The sequence below is a fragment of the Asparagus officinalis genome, chromosome 6 (assembly GCF_001876935.1).
Source record: "Asparagus officinalis chromosome 6, Aspof.V1, whole genome shotgun sequence".
NCBI classification, from domain to species: domain Eukaryota; kingdom Viridiplantae; phylum Streptophyta; class Magnoliopsida; order Asparagales; family Asparagaceae; genus Asparagus; species Asparagus officinalis.
Genome location: NC_033799.1, coordinates 76,260,966 through 76,275,736, shown reverse-complemented (window position 1 = coordinate 76,275,736; position 14,771 = coordinate 76,260,966). Strand labels below are relative to the sequence as shown.

Sequence of the window (14,771 nt, the reverse complement as noted above, 5' to 3'; positions counted from 1 at the left end):
CTCGCAGCGGTTTGAAGAAGGATCTCGGTGGCTCTAATGGATTCTCTTTGCGGAGGTAATCCCACTCGGACCCCCCATCATTTAGATTTCTGGGGGGGATTTTATTTCTCGGGGGAAGTTTGAATTTGGGGGTTCAAATTTGTGTTCTTGAATTACTTGATTTTTTATTTATTTTTCATTTTTTTGGTGGGGGTTTTTGATTTTTTTCCCTCGGTTGACTTAAACCTTGATTGTTACACTGTTTCTTGTTTCTCTTGTTGCCAAATTTGACGTAGTCGATAATGTTGCAATTATGCGTATCAATTGGATATCCAAGTTCAATTCATGAGAATATATATACCCTGAATAAAAGAGAAGACTAAAAGGCTTGCGTTGTAATTTTTATTGTTAAACTAAATTGTTAAATCCTAGCTAATCTTGGACTATTTTATAAAACCTAAACGCACTAAAAGTTTGGTTTATCATTGACTTTATATTTCTAGAAGAGAGATGGAAAAGTGATGTGCGTACGAGCTGCAGAAATGTATGCAAAAATAGAAGGATACATTTATTAGTGCACTCGCAACACAAACAGGAAATATAATGGAAAATATCCCTGTATTGTGCCATTACACACTTTAAACTAATGTTGTTGAAGTAGAGTTAGGGAACTTTCCGTAACATCGTGAAGAGTTGATTTGGGTACACCTAGGGATGCAATCTCAGTCCACTCCAAGTCACGTCGTAGTTGTTAATAAAATTGGTTAGGCATGTCCCATCCAAAAAAAAAAAAAATCCGTTAGTAGTAGCACTTTCATATGCAACATGCAAGATGATATCTTGTTAATGGTCATAGGATACCTTAGTTTGTCATGAAACTGTTATAGAACACTTACTATGAAAAATAATAAAGCAATTACACACTCAAAATAATGTTTTTGAACTAGAGGCTGGGAGCTTTCTCTAACATTAGAAAAAGTTGATTAGAGAATTACTTTTTAGGAACACGATTGGGGGAGGACTTTGTCGAACAAGTTACAAGAAGCAACTGATGTTTTGGGATTTATGGTTCAACCCCATTGTTTGCGTCAGGAACAAGTTTTGTTGCAGAATTCATTATAACTGTTTATCGATTACAATGAATACAAAAGAGTGAGCTTCGTGCTTTGTAAAACTACTCTTGACAACAAAATTAAATTACAAATGCTCCTTAGAAACACACGTATGATCGTTTTGGATCGCTGCTTGCGTGGGATCTTTACCAGTGCCGGGGGTGCGTTAGCCCGTGGACCACCGAATCACACATTTAGATTGAATCGTGAAGGCTATTTGGGAATTCTTGCTTCGTTTAGAAGTATGAAAAGGAAGTGAATATCTTATCGATGTAAGATAAACACTCTTCTTAAGATCAAGTCGAATCTTAGATCTCAATGAATCACAAGAACTCTGAAAAAAGGTTGCACGTGATGAAGACTCTCTTTCTTGCTTGGAACTCGCCCAATTGCTCAAGTCTCTCTGCTCAATCTGCTCTAGAATGCCCCCTTCGTCAGTAATGGTCCTAGGGGGTATTTATATCCTTTAGAAACAATAACTGTCATCAGAAGTTGAAAATAAATCATCTCGGGGAACTCCTATTTTCGAGACAGGTGTAACTGTCTCGGAAGCATGGGTTGCTTCCCATTTTCGAAACAGTTACAATCGTCTCGAAAATGTGACTCTCCTCAGCCGTTTTGTAATTGCTTTAAACACGTTTTAATGCCATTATTTGGGCATTTATTGACATAATTTCCGCTTGTAACGTCTTGCCCACGTTCCCATACGATCTCTGGCAGTTATGGAACTACGTGTCATGCGTGAATCTCGAGAAAACCGTTATCTGTATCACCTTAGCTTCCGAGATAGTTATAAGTGTCTCGGAAGCTATAGTCTTCCTCATAGCTTCCGAGACAGTTGCAACTGTCTCGGAGCTATAGTCTTCCTCATAGCTTCCGAGACAGTTGCAACTGTCTCGGAAACTGTGTGTTCTCTTCATGCTTCCGAGACAGTTGTATGTGTCTCGAAAGTTATAAGTTTTCTCGTAGTTTCCGAAATAGTTATAACTGTCTCGAAAACTGTGAGTTCCTCTTATGCTTCTAAGACATGTTTTGCATCTTGAAATTTGCATGATGCGCTTCTTGTGCATTCTTTAGTTGATCTTTAGCTTTGGATGATCCCCTGCAACTCAGATGATGACTTTTATCGCATTTTCTCTATCTTGACCTGTGTGTGGGAATCTGTAGGTAATTTTTGATGCCTATACCCATTTATTTAGTCGGTTCCAAACAGTTATAAGATTGTNGTATATCTAGTTACGGGTGCACTCACAATACAGTTCACATAAGAGGTTAATGAATTTGGTTTGTTCATGTCTCTAAAAATTTATAAATATATGTTTTCTTTTCAAGATAGATTAAAATTCTTAACTTCTCTTGCCTTCTTCATGGAGCTTCTTGTTGGTGACTAATGTCTATGGTTAACAGTTGCCAAAATAACTAAACCTCATAGGTGTATTATTCTTAAAAAAACCAAAAGCGGAAAAATGCGGGCTAATAGAAATATAATAGTTATGTTTCTTCTCCAAGGTATTTACTTTAAAAGATTGTTTTATTTGGCCAACCTTCTAAAAGTAGTGATTAGTACATTAATGAGAAAATGTCATGTTAATAGTCGAAGTTAACTGCACTAGTTTAGTCTTTTTTAATTAAAAACCACATTCAAATTTTTGCAAGCACAAATTGTACCGATTTTGTATCAGACCTTTTGTGAATTGGGCATGAGTTTATTGCTCTATATGTTGATCTTGCCCTCCTCGTCATTCTTACAAAATTGTGGATCTGCAAAATCTATTAGGTCCAAATATCAAGAAATAGGGATCCACAATTGTCTTGCCGAAGATCTCACCTAAAACCCTGACCTTAACCATTAAGTACTATTTTCCATTTTATCTTTGCATAATTGCCCGTGGGCATGATTTGAACTTTTGTTACATGATTGTTCTGATATTTTTCCTGCTTCTTGTAAGTGGTGTACATTGGACTACTGGGTATAACTTAGTCCATGCATAAAGTAAAAGAACAGAGAACGAACTTAACAAGAGCATAAACAATTTTTTTTATTCCCTTAAAAAGTTTCAAATTCTGCTTCCATGAAACTGTTCCTCTGCCAATTACACAACAATATCTGACAAAGGTCGATGAACTCTACATCTAACCTTGGACATATACCTATATAGGAGTCTTAAAGAAAATTAAAGTAGATTATGAATTGTGATGAAATCATATTGTGCAGCATGAGTTGTCATCTATATTACTTGGGTAATTCTAATCTGAAGTCGTACCCGTATCCGTACCCAAACTTATTGAACACTCCTTGCATATATGCAATGTATTAAATATCGAAAATATCGAAAGTATCGGATGACCAAAATTCATATCGGATTACGAAAATTGGGGATATGTAAAAAATATCGGGGTGTCATATCAGATGATATTTATATGGAATATAACATTGTAATATGTAATCAAAACATATTTAATGCATTTTAAACATAAGAAATTGCATCATGAATAGTGATACATGACATTTAGAGACATTAGATACAGGTAGAGGTCAGAGAGAAAGAAAGAATACATGAACAGAGGAGAGATGGAGAGAGAAGTTGGGAGAGTGGAGAGAGGAAGAGAGACAGAGGGGTCCGAGGGGGAGCTGAGAGAGAGTTGAGAGAGAGAGGAGAACTGGAGAAGGAAAAGAGAGAGTGGAGAGAGAGGAGAGATTCGTACCTAAAATCGCCTAGTGTTTTTGAGTTGGAGTGCCGAACGAAGAGGAAGGAGAAATATGAGATTGAGTAGGGATTTAGGGTATTTGGGTTTGAGAATTTATTAAGTTTTTAGGTCTAGTGGGAACCAAAACTAAACCCAAACTCAATAACCCTTTTCATTTTAGTCAATATCGACAAACATTTCCTCTATAAAATATCAGCCGATATTTCCGATGTATCGAAAAAAATGGTAAAAATCGAAAAACGACATTTTTTCATAAATGTCATATTAGAAGGGCATCAAAACCGATATAGCGGTCGATATAGCAATATATCGGTTGATATAGCGATATATTGGTCGATATTTAATACACTGCATATATTTATACATTTATTTTGGCATGTACTCAATTATTCAATACATATTTTAATTTAAAACACTTCTTGAAACTTGTTGGACATAAGTTATGTTCTGAATTATGATTTTAAAGGATTGTTTGGATGTCTAATTCAAAAACTAGTGATTTTCCAATTTATAATCCACAAAATAATAGAAACATAAAAATGCTATAGGAATTTTAATTCACATACTTGGTCTCATATAAATTATTTATTCCAATATATGACATTTGTGTATATAAATATTTATATAGTCTTGTCACTGTACCCTACCTTTTATGAATTTTCCGTGTCTCATACCCATACCCATGCAACATAGGTTGTCATTAGCTGAATCTAATCAACTATAATTTTTTTCTGACAATGTTTCACTTTAGTTTTAGGTGATAAAGGTTTCTCTCTTAGGCACCAAAGTTATCACACCTAGGTTCTTGGAAAATCAAGTGACCGAAGTGTCACTATTGTTGAAAAATATGTATGGGGCCTGTCCACATGCTCTGACATTGAGACTCATTGTAAACTTTTGTTTTGTCCATCAAAATGGAATTAGGCCTAGAGTCCATCTCTAAATTATGAAAGCTCCATTTACGATTTACCATGTATTAAGACTATTTGACAACCTAAAATCAACCATATAGGTTGATGCGAAAATTCTTAGGAAGAAAATGAGTCTTTGCTATTATGTCTGTAAAGATAAATAAATTCATGTCTTCAACAAACTAACTATTAGTTGGACATACTGCATTCTTTGATAAAATTGATTGCCTTTATAAGCATGATTGGTGATCGTCATTGTTCAATTACTTATGTCAATTCTGTGTAGTAATGTGTCATTGAGTTGCAAAATTTTCAAAACCATCATGAAACCTGATATTTGAAGCATCCTTATTTCAGGTCTATGTCAATTCTGTTTACAGCTGATGCATTCTATATTCATCAATTATTTTCTGATTTTGTATCACTGATCATGCCATTTTAATTGTCGCTGTTTATGATGAAATTTAGTGGTAGGAATTTTCATTCTGCTGGTTTGCTGATTGGAACAAAGTAAGCATGACAAAGACCTCATCAAGAAACAACGGTTGCCTTACTCAGAGGCGGGAGTGTCCATGTGGGGACTCAAAATGTATTCTTAAAGTGGAAGGAGAAGATGATGATCCTGTAGTGGAATCATCGGTAGAGCCTAGCTTCCCACAAGCAATAACCCAAATACCTCAAGAAATAGTTTCTGTTGATACCCCTCCATATGTAGGCCAATCTTTTCAAACTGATGATGAAGCCCAAGAATACTATACCAACTTTGCTAGGAAAAATGGTTTCGCAATAAGACGAGAACGCTCAAAGGGAAACCCGTCACATCCTCTAGGAGTTTATAAACGCGAGCTTGTCTGCCATCGAGCTGGCATTTCTCTCCCTAGAAAAACAGCGGAACTAAAGCGTCAAAGGAATAAAAAATCTTCACGTTGCAAATGCGAGGCTCAAATGATCATAAAAAAGAATGTCTCGAAGGGGGTTTCTAGATGGATGGTGGTTCATTTTAGTAATGTTCATAACCATGAGTTGTTGGATAGTGAGGAAGTTAGACATCTCCCTGCTTATCGTAATATTTCTTCAATAGACCGAGAGCATATTCTAGCTCTTGCAAAGAACGGGCTAAGTGTAGGTACTATTATGAGGACCATTGAGGTGGAAAAAGGTGTAAAGCCCCGTCAACTGACATTTACTGAAAGGGACCTTAGAAATTTCCTTCAGGCTTCCAAAAACATTAATAGAGAGAATGAAGGAGCTGAGCTTCTTAACGCTTGCAAAGCTATGTCAGACAAGAACATGGATTTTCGTTATGATTTCACATTGGATGAAAATAATAAGCTTGAGCACATTGCTTGGTCTTATCCAGATTCTATCCATGCATACAAAGTGTTTGGTGATGTTGTGGTGTTTGACACAAGTTATCGCTTGTATGCATATGATCGGCCTGTTGGGGTTTGGTTTGGTGTTGATAATTACGGAAATGCCATATTTTTTGGTTGTGTTCTGTTGCAAAATGAGAAACAAGAATCCCTTGGATGGGCTTTGCAGGTATTTCCAAGTTTTCATCTTGCTTCTCTTGATGTCGTATTCCTATTCTTTGATGCCTTTACTTCTATTTTTGCAGTCATTTCTTCATCTTGTGGATGGGAAATTCCCACGAACTATGCTGACTGATTTTGATATAAGATTAAGAGATGCTATGATAAGTGAAATGCCGGGCACTAAACATGTCTTTGGGATGTGGCATGTAACGTCTAAGCTCTCAAGCTGGTTTGCTGCATCACTTGGTTCTCAGTATGACAAGTTTGTGTCAGAATTTCATAGGCTAGGTAACTTGGAGAGCCCTGAAGAATTTGATCAACTTTGGCGTCAGATGGCTGTGGATTTTGGATTAAGCTTAGATAAACATGTAGGCATCCTCTGGTATCATCGCACTTATTGGGCTTTACCTCACTTGCGTGGGTTTTTCTTTGGAGGATTGTTGACAACCGGTTTGCCTGTGTCAATGAAGTCTTTTTTCAAAGGTTTCCTGACCTCCAAGATACATCTGAAAGATTTCATCGATCAGGTACATCTCCATTCTCCTGTTGGGATAAATTACAAGAAACATTCTCCATTTGTATCCTGTTTTTTCAATAAACCCCATCATCTAAATATTTCGACCCCCTCAACTATGATCATCAACGAAACATTCGTAATGGACATTGGTTCGTCCTACTTCTGGACAGCTGTTTGCATGCATAATTTTAGGTCAGTGTTAAAAGGATTATATTTTTGGTTTGTCCAAGAGCTAAGTTTTTTCTCTATTTCTTTCGATCAACTCCCAAAATCTATAAAGTCTGAAATGCATAGGTCTATCCAAGTGTAAACGTTTGTCTACACGTCTCAAGAACAAAAGTCCCATAAAATGAACACTTTCATCAACGGTCAGAGATGAGGTGTTTTTTGTTAACATTTTAGATGAGGGGGTTGTTGAAAAACATGGTATAGATGAAGGGGGTTCTCTATGATTTACCGTTTTTATTTAGAAAGCAACCTTTATCGCCTACCACTCTTTAACATCACTCTGTGAATTTTTTTACTGTAGGTGGCAGTTGCAATCGAGCTCCAAAATCAAGCAGGAGAAGAAGCAACCATGCGACAAAACTATCAGAATATCAAAGCTAAGACATGCATGCCCATCGAAGAACAAGCATTGAACATTCTCACACCTTATGCCTTTGATTGGTTTCAAAAGGAACTCATCGCATCAAACCAATTCGCTGTATTCGAAACCCCGAGACAAAGTTACCTTGTTCGACACAGATTACAATCTGATGGAGGTCATCTCGTAAGTTGTAACGATTCTGACGAAAATATTGAATGCACATGTCAAGAATTCGAGGCCTCTGGAATACTTTGCAGGCATTCTTTAAGAGTTCTACAGCTAAAGAACTGCTTTGTTCTGCCCGATAAATATCTTTTACCTCGTTGGAGACGTGAATGTTCCTTGTTTCCTAGGAGCAGCGGATATAGCTACCGATCATTGGCTCTGAGATCACTTGCGTCGATCATAATCCAGGAATCATCAATTACTAAGGATCGGTTTGATTATGTGCAATGGCATATGAGCAAGCTCCTTGGGCATGTGAGGGATATGCCGAATGTTGAGGATTTGGGATCCGATGTGGATCAGGGTTGTTCGTCGTTGGATGCAACGGTGCCTGTTGTTTCTTCGATGAAGTCTTGTGGCAGAGGGAGGCCGAAGAAGATGAAGGGGGTTGTAGAAGAAGTACCTATGGAAAGTTCATAATAATCGAAGGTTTTTCCTTTCCAATTTGAAAATGAAGATGTATGATATTTGTAGAACTGAGTAGATTGTGTAAGATGTAAAAGTTTCAATTTTTCAGCTTTAGTATTAATGTTTTACATATTTTTTATATTAGGGTGTTTAAATGTTCATAAATTAATTTAGACGCCAAATCTTTTAAGTGGTTTTAATCACATCTCAAAGTGAAATTTGGTGAAGTTGAAAGGTTTTTTTTCCCTATAGTGGAAGTTTGCAATGATTTGGAGGAGTAAATTCTTTTTGGTGTATGAATTTTGTAGAATGAATTAAACTGCTTTACATGCAAGAACTGTAAATTGTTTTACCTGACTTTTTTTTTAATTTTTCATTGGCTTCTTTATTATTTATTTATTTTTTATTTTTTGGTGTTAGAGTTGATTGTTGCAAATTATGTGATAATACAATCACCCCTTCTACCTATTTAGTAATCTTTTACAAATTTTGGAGTTAATATGAGTAGTTACCGGATGCATCATTTGTCTTTATCTTTTCTTTTTTTTGGACGAAAAAATAAGACGAGAGGCCCTATTCACCTGTTCTTGATTGAGATCAAAGGCAGGTCCTCGACGTCATTTGAAACTTCAAACAAGAAAGAGAGAATCCCCAAAGCAAAAATCTTGTAAATATATAAACACAAAATCTGAGAGCAGGCATGCATAGCAGGCATGCATATATATTCGCAGCTCAACAGAGAGTATCCCCAACCATATCTGTCTCCTCTTCGCGAATCAGGCTCGGAATCGCACGACGAAGAATAGCTGCTGCATTTACACTGGCAACCTTCTCCTTCAGCAGGTTATCTACGTAGAACATAGTGAAGTACGCAACATTAGCCGATAGCTGTTGCGAGGAAAAGGGTTTCTCTCTAAAAATAATTAAAATCATTGCATGCTCGCCATACGCACCAACAGAAGGTAGGAAATAATATAAACCAGAGCTGACAAAAGCTCGTTTGTCTGTAACGAAGGAATCCGAAGGAAAATAAGATGCTTTCAAAACCAGTCGGCCAAGTATTCGACCTTGGTTAACCTGATCATAAAGGGTCTCCATGCATCTTTAGCTGTAGTCCTATAGAAAGAGCAAAGTGTATCACCTGTCCAGCCTTTAACAGAGAGGTTGTCTATTGTTCGGAGCTTGCGTTTGCCTAATAACAACCAAAGAAAGATCTTAACCTTGATATGTATAAAATAGAATTCCAAATAAATTTGTATGCACCACAGGAAGAACCGCCACTGTTGAGGACTTGATAGAGAGACTTTCACTGAGAATTTAGCTAATGAGTACACAGGCCGAAGGACTTCATCTTTGGAGGAGCTTGGAGAAGAACAAAAGCTTGTAACTGTAAGGATTGATTTCAGATCTAAGACATCCTTTCTTTCTTGCTGAGAGAGGTCAACATGCAAATAACCCTGAGACAGCACACTAACATTTTTTGAGAATGCTAGTCTGTATGCATGGGAAATAAAGATGCTAATGAATTAGCACCCAACCACTTATCTTCCCAAAAATGAATTTTCCAACCCTCCCTCAAGTTCCATTGCATTAAAGATATTAATGCTTGACTAGAATAGATAGTATCAAGCCAAAACTTAGAGGAAGAGGACCTCGTGGGTGTGTAACTAGTGATAGGAGAATGAGAAGAATACATGAAGGAGAGAACTTGACCAAGTAAGGAATCTTATGTGAATAATATCCACATCAATTTAGAGAGAAGAACACAATTGAAATCAGAAAAGTTGATGATACCAAAACCCCCCTCCTTTTTTAGGCCACACTATCTTCCAATTAACAAGAGCAAACGTGGACTTTAAAGAAAGACAAAAATATAAAGGAATAGAGGTGAGAACGGAGTTCATGAGGGTCAAACAACCCCTAATAGAAAGATGACTACTTTTCCACATGGATAATCTCTTAAAAAGGTTATCAAGAGTAGGTTGTCAATCTTTCTTAGAAAGAGATCCATGTTTTAAGGGGATGCCAAGATACTTAAACGAAGGCTTATTAAAAGAACATTGTAGAGAACAAGCAAGATGACTACCCTCTCGGTGACTGATTTCTCAAAATAGAAAAAACTAGTCTTTGTGTAATTAATATCAAAACCAGAAACATCCTCAAAGAGATAGAAAATAGTTTTAAGCATAGAAATATCTTCATGAGTAGCCTTACAAAGGACAAGTGTATCATCTGTAAATTGTAATCTAACATCATTAAGTTCACCTTTTATATGTAGCTCAAAAAGATCGCCAACAGCAAAACTAGCTTTAGGCATTTTGTCGAGAACATCCACTACAAAGATAAAAAGCATAGGGGAGAGGGGATCACCTTGGTTAATACCCTTGGATGAAGAAAAGGATTGAGAAGGTATACCATTGACTAGAATAGATGACTTAGAGGAGGTAAGAATAGATTGTACGTGTAGATGGTTAAAATACATACTTCTACCCAGGTCAATGTTTAGCTTGGATCTAAGAAGTGAACACCCATGAGTTAAATACATCGAATGGACCCAAAACTAAGCCCACAACAAGCTATAGCGAAGGTCCCTTAAATTATTATGTGAATCTCGCCACGTAGCCCATCTCGACTTGACCCGACCAAGTCAAGAATGTGTTGACCCTCAAACAGCTACAGTAGGCCTTGCTACGCTGCAGCCCATCTCGACTCGACTCAACCAAGTCAAGAGTGGGTCAACTCTCAATTCATGCCCCAGGTCGAGTCAAAAGGCGTCATTAGTTGGTCAAATTATAAGTCGAATTATATGCTAAATTTAAACCCACAAATGAAGTTTGCCAATTAACGAACTTCACTCATAACAACCTAAGTGGGCCACGTCATCCACGGTTCCAAAGAAGGCTCACCCACATCCAAGCAAGCATCACCCAAATATCTTTAGTGAACTTCGCCAAATCAGCGAACCCCACCAAATAGCCATTTGAGGGCTATTTTTAAGGAATAACCGCTCCCCACTATCTTCTATTTTGATAGTCACTTAAGCCATAATTATGTTGGTTTTGGATGTGTGAAGACTGAAACCTGGATCGAAATCAACAAAGCTGGAAAACTCAGCATCAGTTGACCGACGGGCATGGATCAGTCGACCGAAGCCCAGATCAGTCGACAGACGCTAAGACCCGTCGACTGAAGAAACCCTCTACAATTGTTAAAAGTTTCTACTCAGTTGACTGATGCTTATTAGTCGACCGAAAGAGCCCGTCAGTCGATTGAAGGGATTTAACAATTGACTGAAGAACGTGCACAAGCAGTGCACTCGGAAAACCTGTTCTCATTAGTCGACTAACGGATGAGCGTCAGTCGACCGACGACGTTAAAAACAGAAAGCATGTTTTTGTTTGGATTTCTGTTTTGGGCTTGGTATATATATAATCCTTCTTTGTTTTTAGGGTTAAGTAGTACACGAAAAGAGAGGGTTTTGAGAGGGTTTTTTGAACACTTTGAGAGTGAGTTCTCAGAGAGAGAGAGAGGCTGTTTGCAGGCATTGTAATCTTCTTCAATCACAAATGAATTTTCTGGTGTGGCTTCCGAGGACGTAGGCACGTTTACTGAACCTCGTTAAATCTGATGTTCTCTCTTTCTTATTATTTTTCCTGCAAGTTTTGTTATTTTCTGTGATTTTCTTGCTTGCTATACTTTCGACACAAGATCCGAAAGGGCACATGTTGTCGTTGTTTCAACTCCAACAAATTAAAGGCCATTAACTCTCTCTTTTAGCCTATAAAAGGAGAGGAGATTGCTCATTTTGTGGGATTGAATATGATCATAGAGAGATCAACACACACGCATAAAGAGGTTACTAATCTTGCACTTGTGATTCTATTGAACATAGTGCTAATCAACACACACGCATAAAGAGGTTACTAATCTTTCAAGCAATTAAGTTCTCATCGACAGTAAAAGACTCATCATCTTAATTGGTGCATCAACAGAATATAAAATTGATGTTCTATCAGCACACAGAAAAGAACTCCCAACAAATATAAATTTTTTCTTAGTTTTATTGTAAGTCTACCAATTATAGTCTGTATCAATTGTAATTTTAAAGACCCGAAACAAAACCCAATAGCACCATTTAGGACCAAAGCCTTTGAAATGAAGGAGATCTAAGATGATTCCAATTGATGCATTCAAAAGCTTTCATAAAATCAATTTTGATCATGCAAATTTCTTCTTTTCTTAGATTCACACATGTGAAAAGATCATGAGCTATGAGGATACAGTCAATGGTGTTTTTACCACCCTGAAAAGCAGTTTGGGAGGGATCCATTAAGGAGGAAAGGAAGGATGCTACCCTATTAGCCAAAACCTATAGTAAAAATCTTAAAGAGACCATTAAGAAGGCTAGTTGGTCTAAAATCTTTGACCTTGCATGCTCCTTCCACCTTAGGGATGAGAGTAATAAAAGAAAAATAGATGGAGTGGAGGGAGGAGGCATCATTATATAATGCGTCAAAGAAAGAGAAAATATCCTCCTTAATAGCATCCCAAAAGTATTAATGGAACATGATAGGAAAACCATCAGGTCTTGGGGATTTGTCTAGGTGGAGACCAAAGACAACAACCCTAATCTCATCTTGGGTAAAGAGGGCATCCAAGGATAACAAGCCATCTGTGGAATCAGGATACATGGAGGACCAGACTAAGGCAAAAGAAGGAGGTGTCTTGATTGAAAAGAGATTAGAGAAATAATCTAAGAAAGTTTTTTTCTGACTTCAGAAGTGATAAGAGAACCATTAACTAGAAGATGAGGAATAAAATTTTTTTTTCTTCTACGATAGGAAGCAATTTTATGGAAAAATGTAGCGTTATTATCTCCTTCATTAAGCTAAAGAACTTTAGACCTATGCTTCCATTACACCTCCTCAGATTTAGCATTGGTAACCAGATTAAGTTTAAACTTAGATCTAGCACAACAAGAGATTGAATGGATTGGAGAATTTTTCTTTTGTTATGGATAGCAGAACCATAAACATGCTTAGTATGGTGGAGTAATAGAGGAAGAAGTCTTAATTGATTTGATTGAGCCGGAGACAGGGATATGACTCTTAGATGCTTCTGGATAATCAAGCTCTTGAGGGACTATTGGATGAAGGCTTGGGCCAGTATCTTGTATTTGGATTTATGTCGTAAATATATCTTGTGTTAAATGTAAGAGGACCCTTACCAATACGCTGTAGCATGTAATTGAATTTCTTAGGGAGCATCATATTTAGATTTCAATAACGTATGAGGAATTTCTACACTCCACAGTTATCATATATCTCTGTTCTTTTGTATTGTTACAGAGCTTCCCTGTCAAAATTTGCCTTCATGGTATGTATATGGATTTTGCGCCTTTTCCAATTTAAAGGTTCTTACATGAAGTTTGTTGTGTTGAAACTCAGAACCCTCTAATTTCAAAAAAAAAAAAAAAAAAAATCTTCTCTTCCCTCTTCTGATGAAATAAAAAAAAAAAAAAAAAAAAATCTTCTCTTCCCTCTTCTGATGAAAAACATGGACTAACATAATTTTGTAACTTGTACGTGTTAATGTTACAGCTAGTAGCCTAGATCTAAGCTGTCTCGACCTCTTAAGTATGCCCATTCCATTTGGTCTTCTCTCGACTTTGATTGTCACACAACACAACTTAAGAGTTATGGATAACATCATGATTAGATGAAGATGTAGATTTTTTACTTAAGAATAGATAAAGATATTCATCCTACCTCAAGTAACATACGGGGAAAACTTTTAATAGAGTTCCTCTATGTATAATCATACGTACCATACAAGAAGGAACGAGAACATGACACATCATCCAGTATTAATTTGATTGTAATAAGTGTATACAGTACAAAAAGTCACCTTTAGCAATAAAATCAACGCAAACATAACACAAATAAAAATGTTAGAATCAATGCAGACAATACATAAATCAATATAATCATTATATTCTAAGGTAAATTGAGATGTAGACCCGTTGCATTGTCGTGTTGTGCTACTTATTGTGCTCTTAAGTTTGATATTGACAGATGGACCCTCGAAACTAAACATTATCAGAGAGATGTGTGGCGGATATGTACTATCGCACCATGCTCCTTTTCCAAACACCGCCCGCGCTCCATCTCCTCACAAACCTCAATAGAAACCACGCACCATCCAACACAGCCTTTGCTTTAAAATGGAAATTTGTTTGAAATGGAAATTGGTTTGTGGGGACTGTACCAAGTGAACTACACAACCTTTGCTTAATAGAAGAATGTGGGTCTTTTGGAGGATCACTTTGAGAGTAACAAATGAACCCTCCTCAGTTAATTTGAAGACCAAGGCTCTCTCTCTGCCATTTTGCACTCAAAAGTACTGAGATGGGCCATGAGAAAGAGAGTTTATCGATCTCCTGGGGTACAAAGTAATATGTATGAGAGTTAATTGATTTACCGACAATACCGTGCTCAAACGACTTCCAATTTATTTTTATGTTCTTCATCAACACTTCTGTGTACTACAACTGAGATCTGCACTGAGTGGCTGGCTTCCTTGGGAAATCAATCAGAGATCCAAATTTATGACAGCCAGGTCATCTCTTTTATCGGACGAAAAGAAACAATAAAAAAAGTTTTAAACAACAGTTCCCGCACTAGGGACATTTTGGTTCATAGCAATTGAAAGCTTATAGGTTTGTTATAGCTGCAGATAACAGAGATATTGACGTAGGATGCTTAACGGACGATTTCATGGAGGAGC

The 14,771-nt window shown here is 37.0% G+C and overlaps 1 protein-coding gene across 1 annotated transcript; it reads left to right on the top strand.

The window, feature by feature from the left end:
• On the top strand, window positions 1-8,124 carry LOC109844438 (protein FAR1-RELATED SEQUENCE 11-like). Its single transcript, XM_020413463.1, has 4 exons — window positions 1-55; window positions 5,180-6,253; window positions 6,330-6,773; window positions 7,293-8,124. The coding sequence occupies exons 2-4, from the start codon at window positions 5,228-5,230 to the stop codon at window positions 7,995-7,997; spliced, it is 2,175 nt and encodes a 724-aa protein (XP_020269052.1). The 5' UTR covers window positions 1-55; window positions 5,180-5,227; the 3' UTR covers window positions 7,998-8,124.

Excerpts from the sequence above, each read along its gene's own strand:
- LOC109844438 (XM_020413463.1), top strand. The coding sequence starts at position 5,228 with ATGACAAAGACCTCATCAAGAAACAACGGTTGCCTTACTCAGAGGCGG. Across the intron at positions 6,254-6,329 it reads CCCTTGGATGGGCTTTGCAG|TCATTTCTTCATCTTGTGGA; the intron begins GTATTTCCAAGT and ends CTATTTTTGCAG. Across the intron at positions 6,774-7,292 it reads TGAAAGATTTCATCGATCAG|GTGGCAGTTGCAATCGAGCT; the intron begins GTACATCTCCAT and ends TTTTTACTGTAG.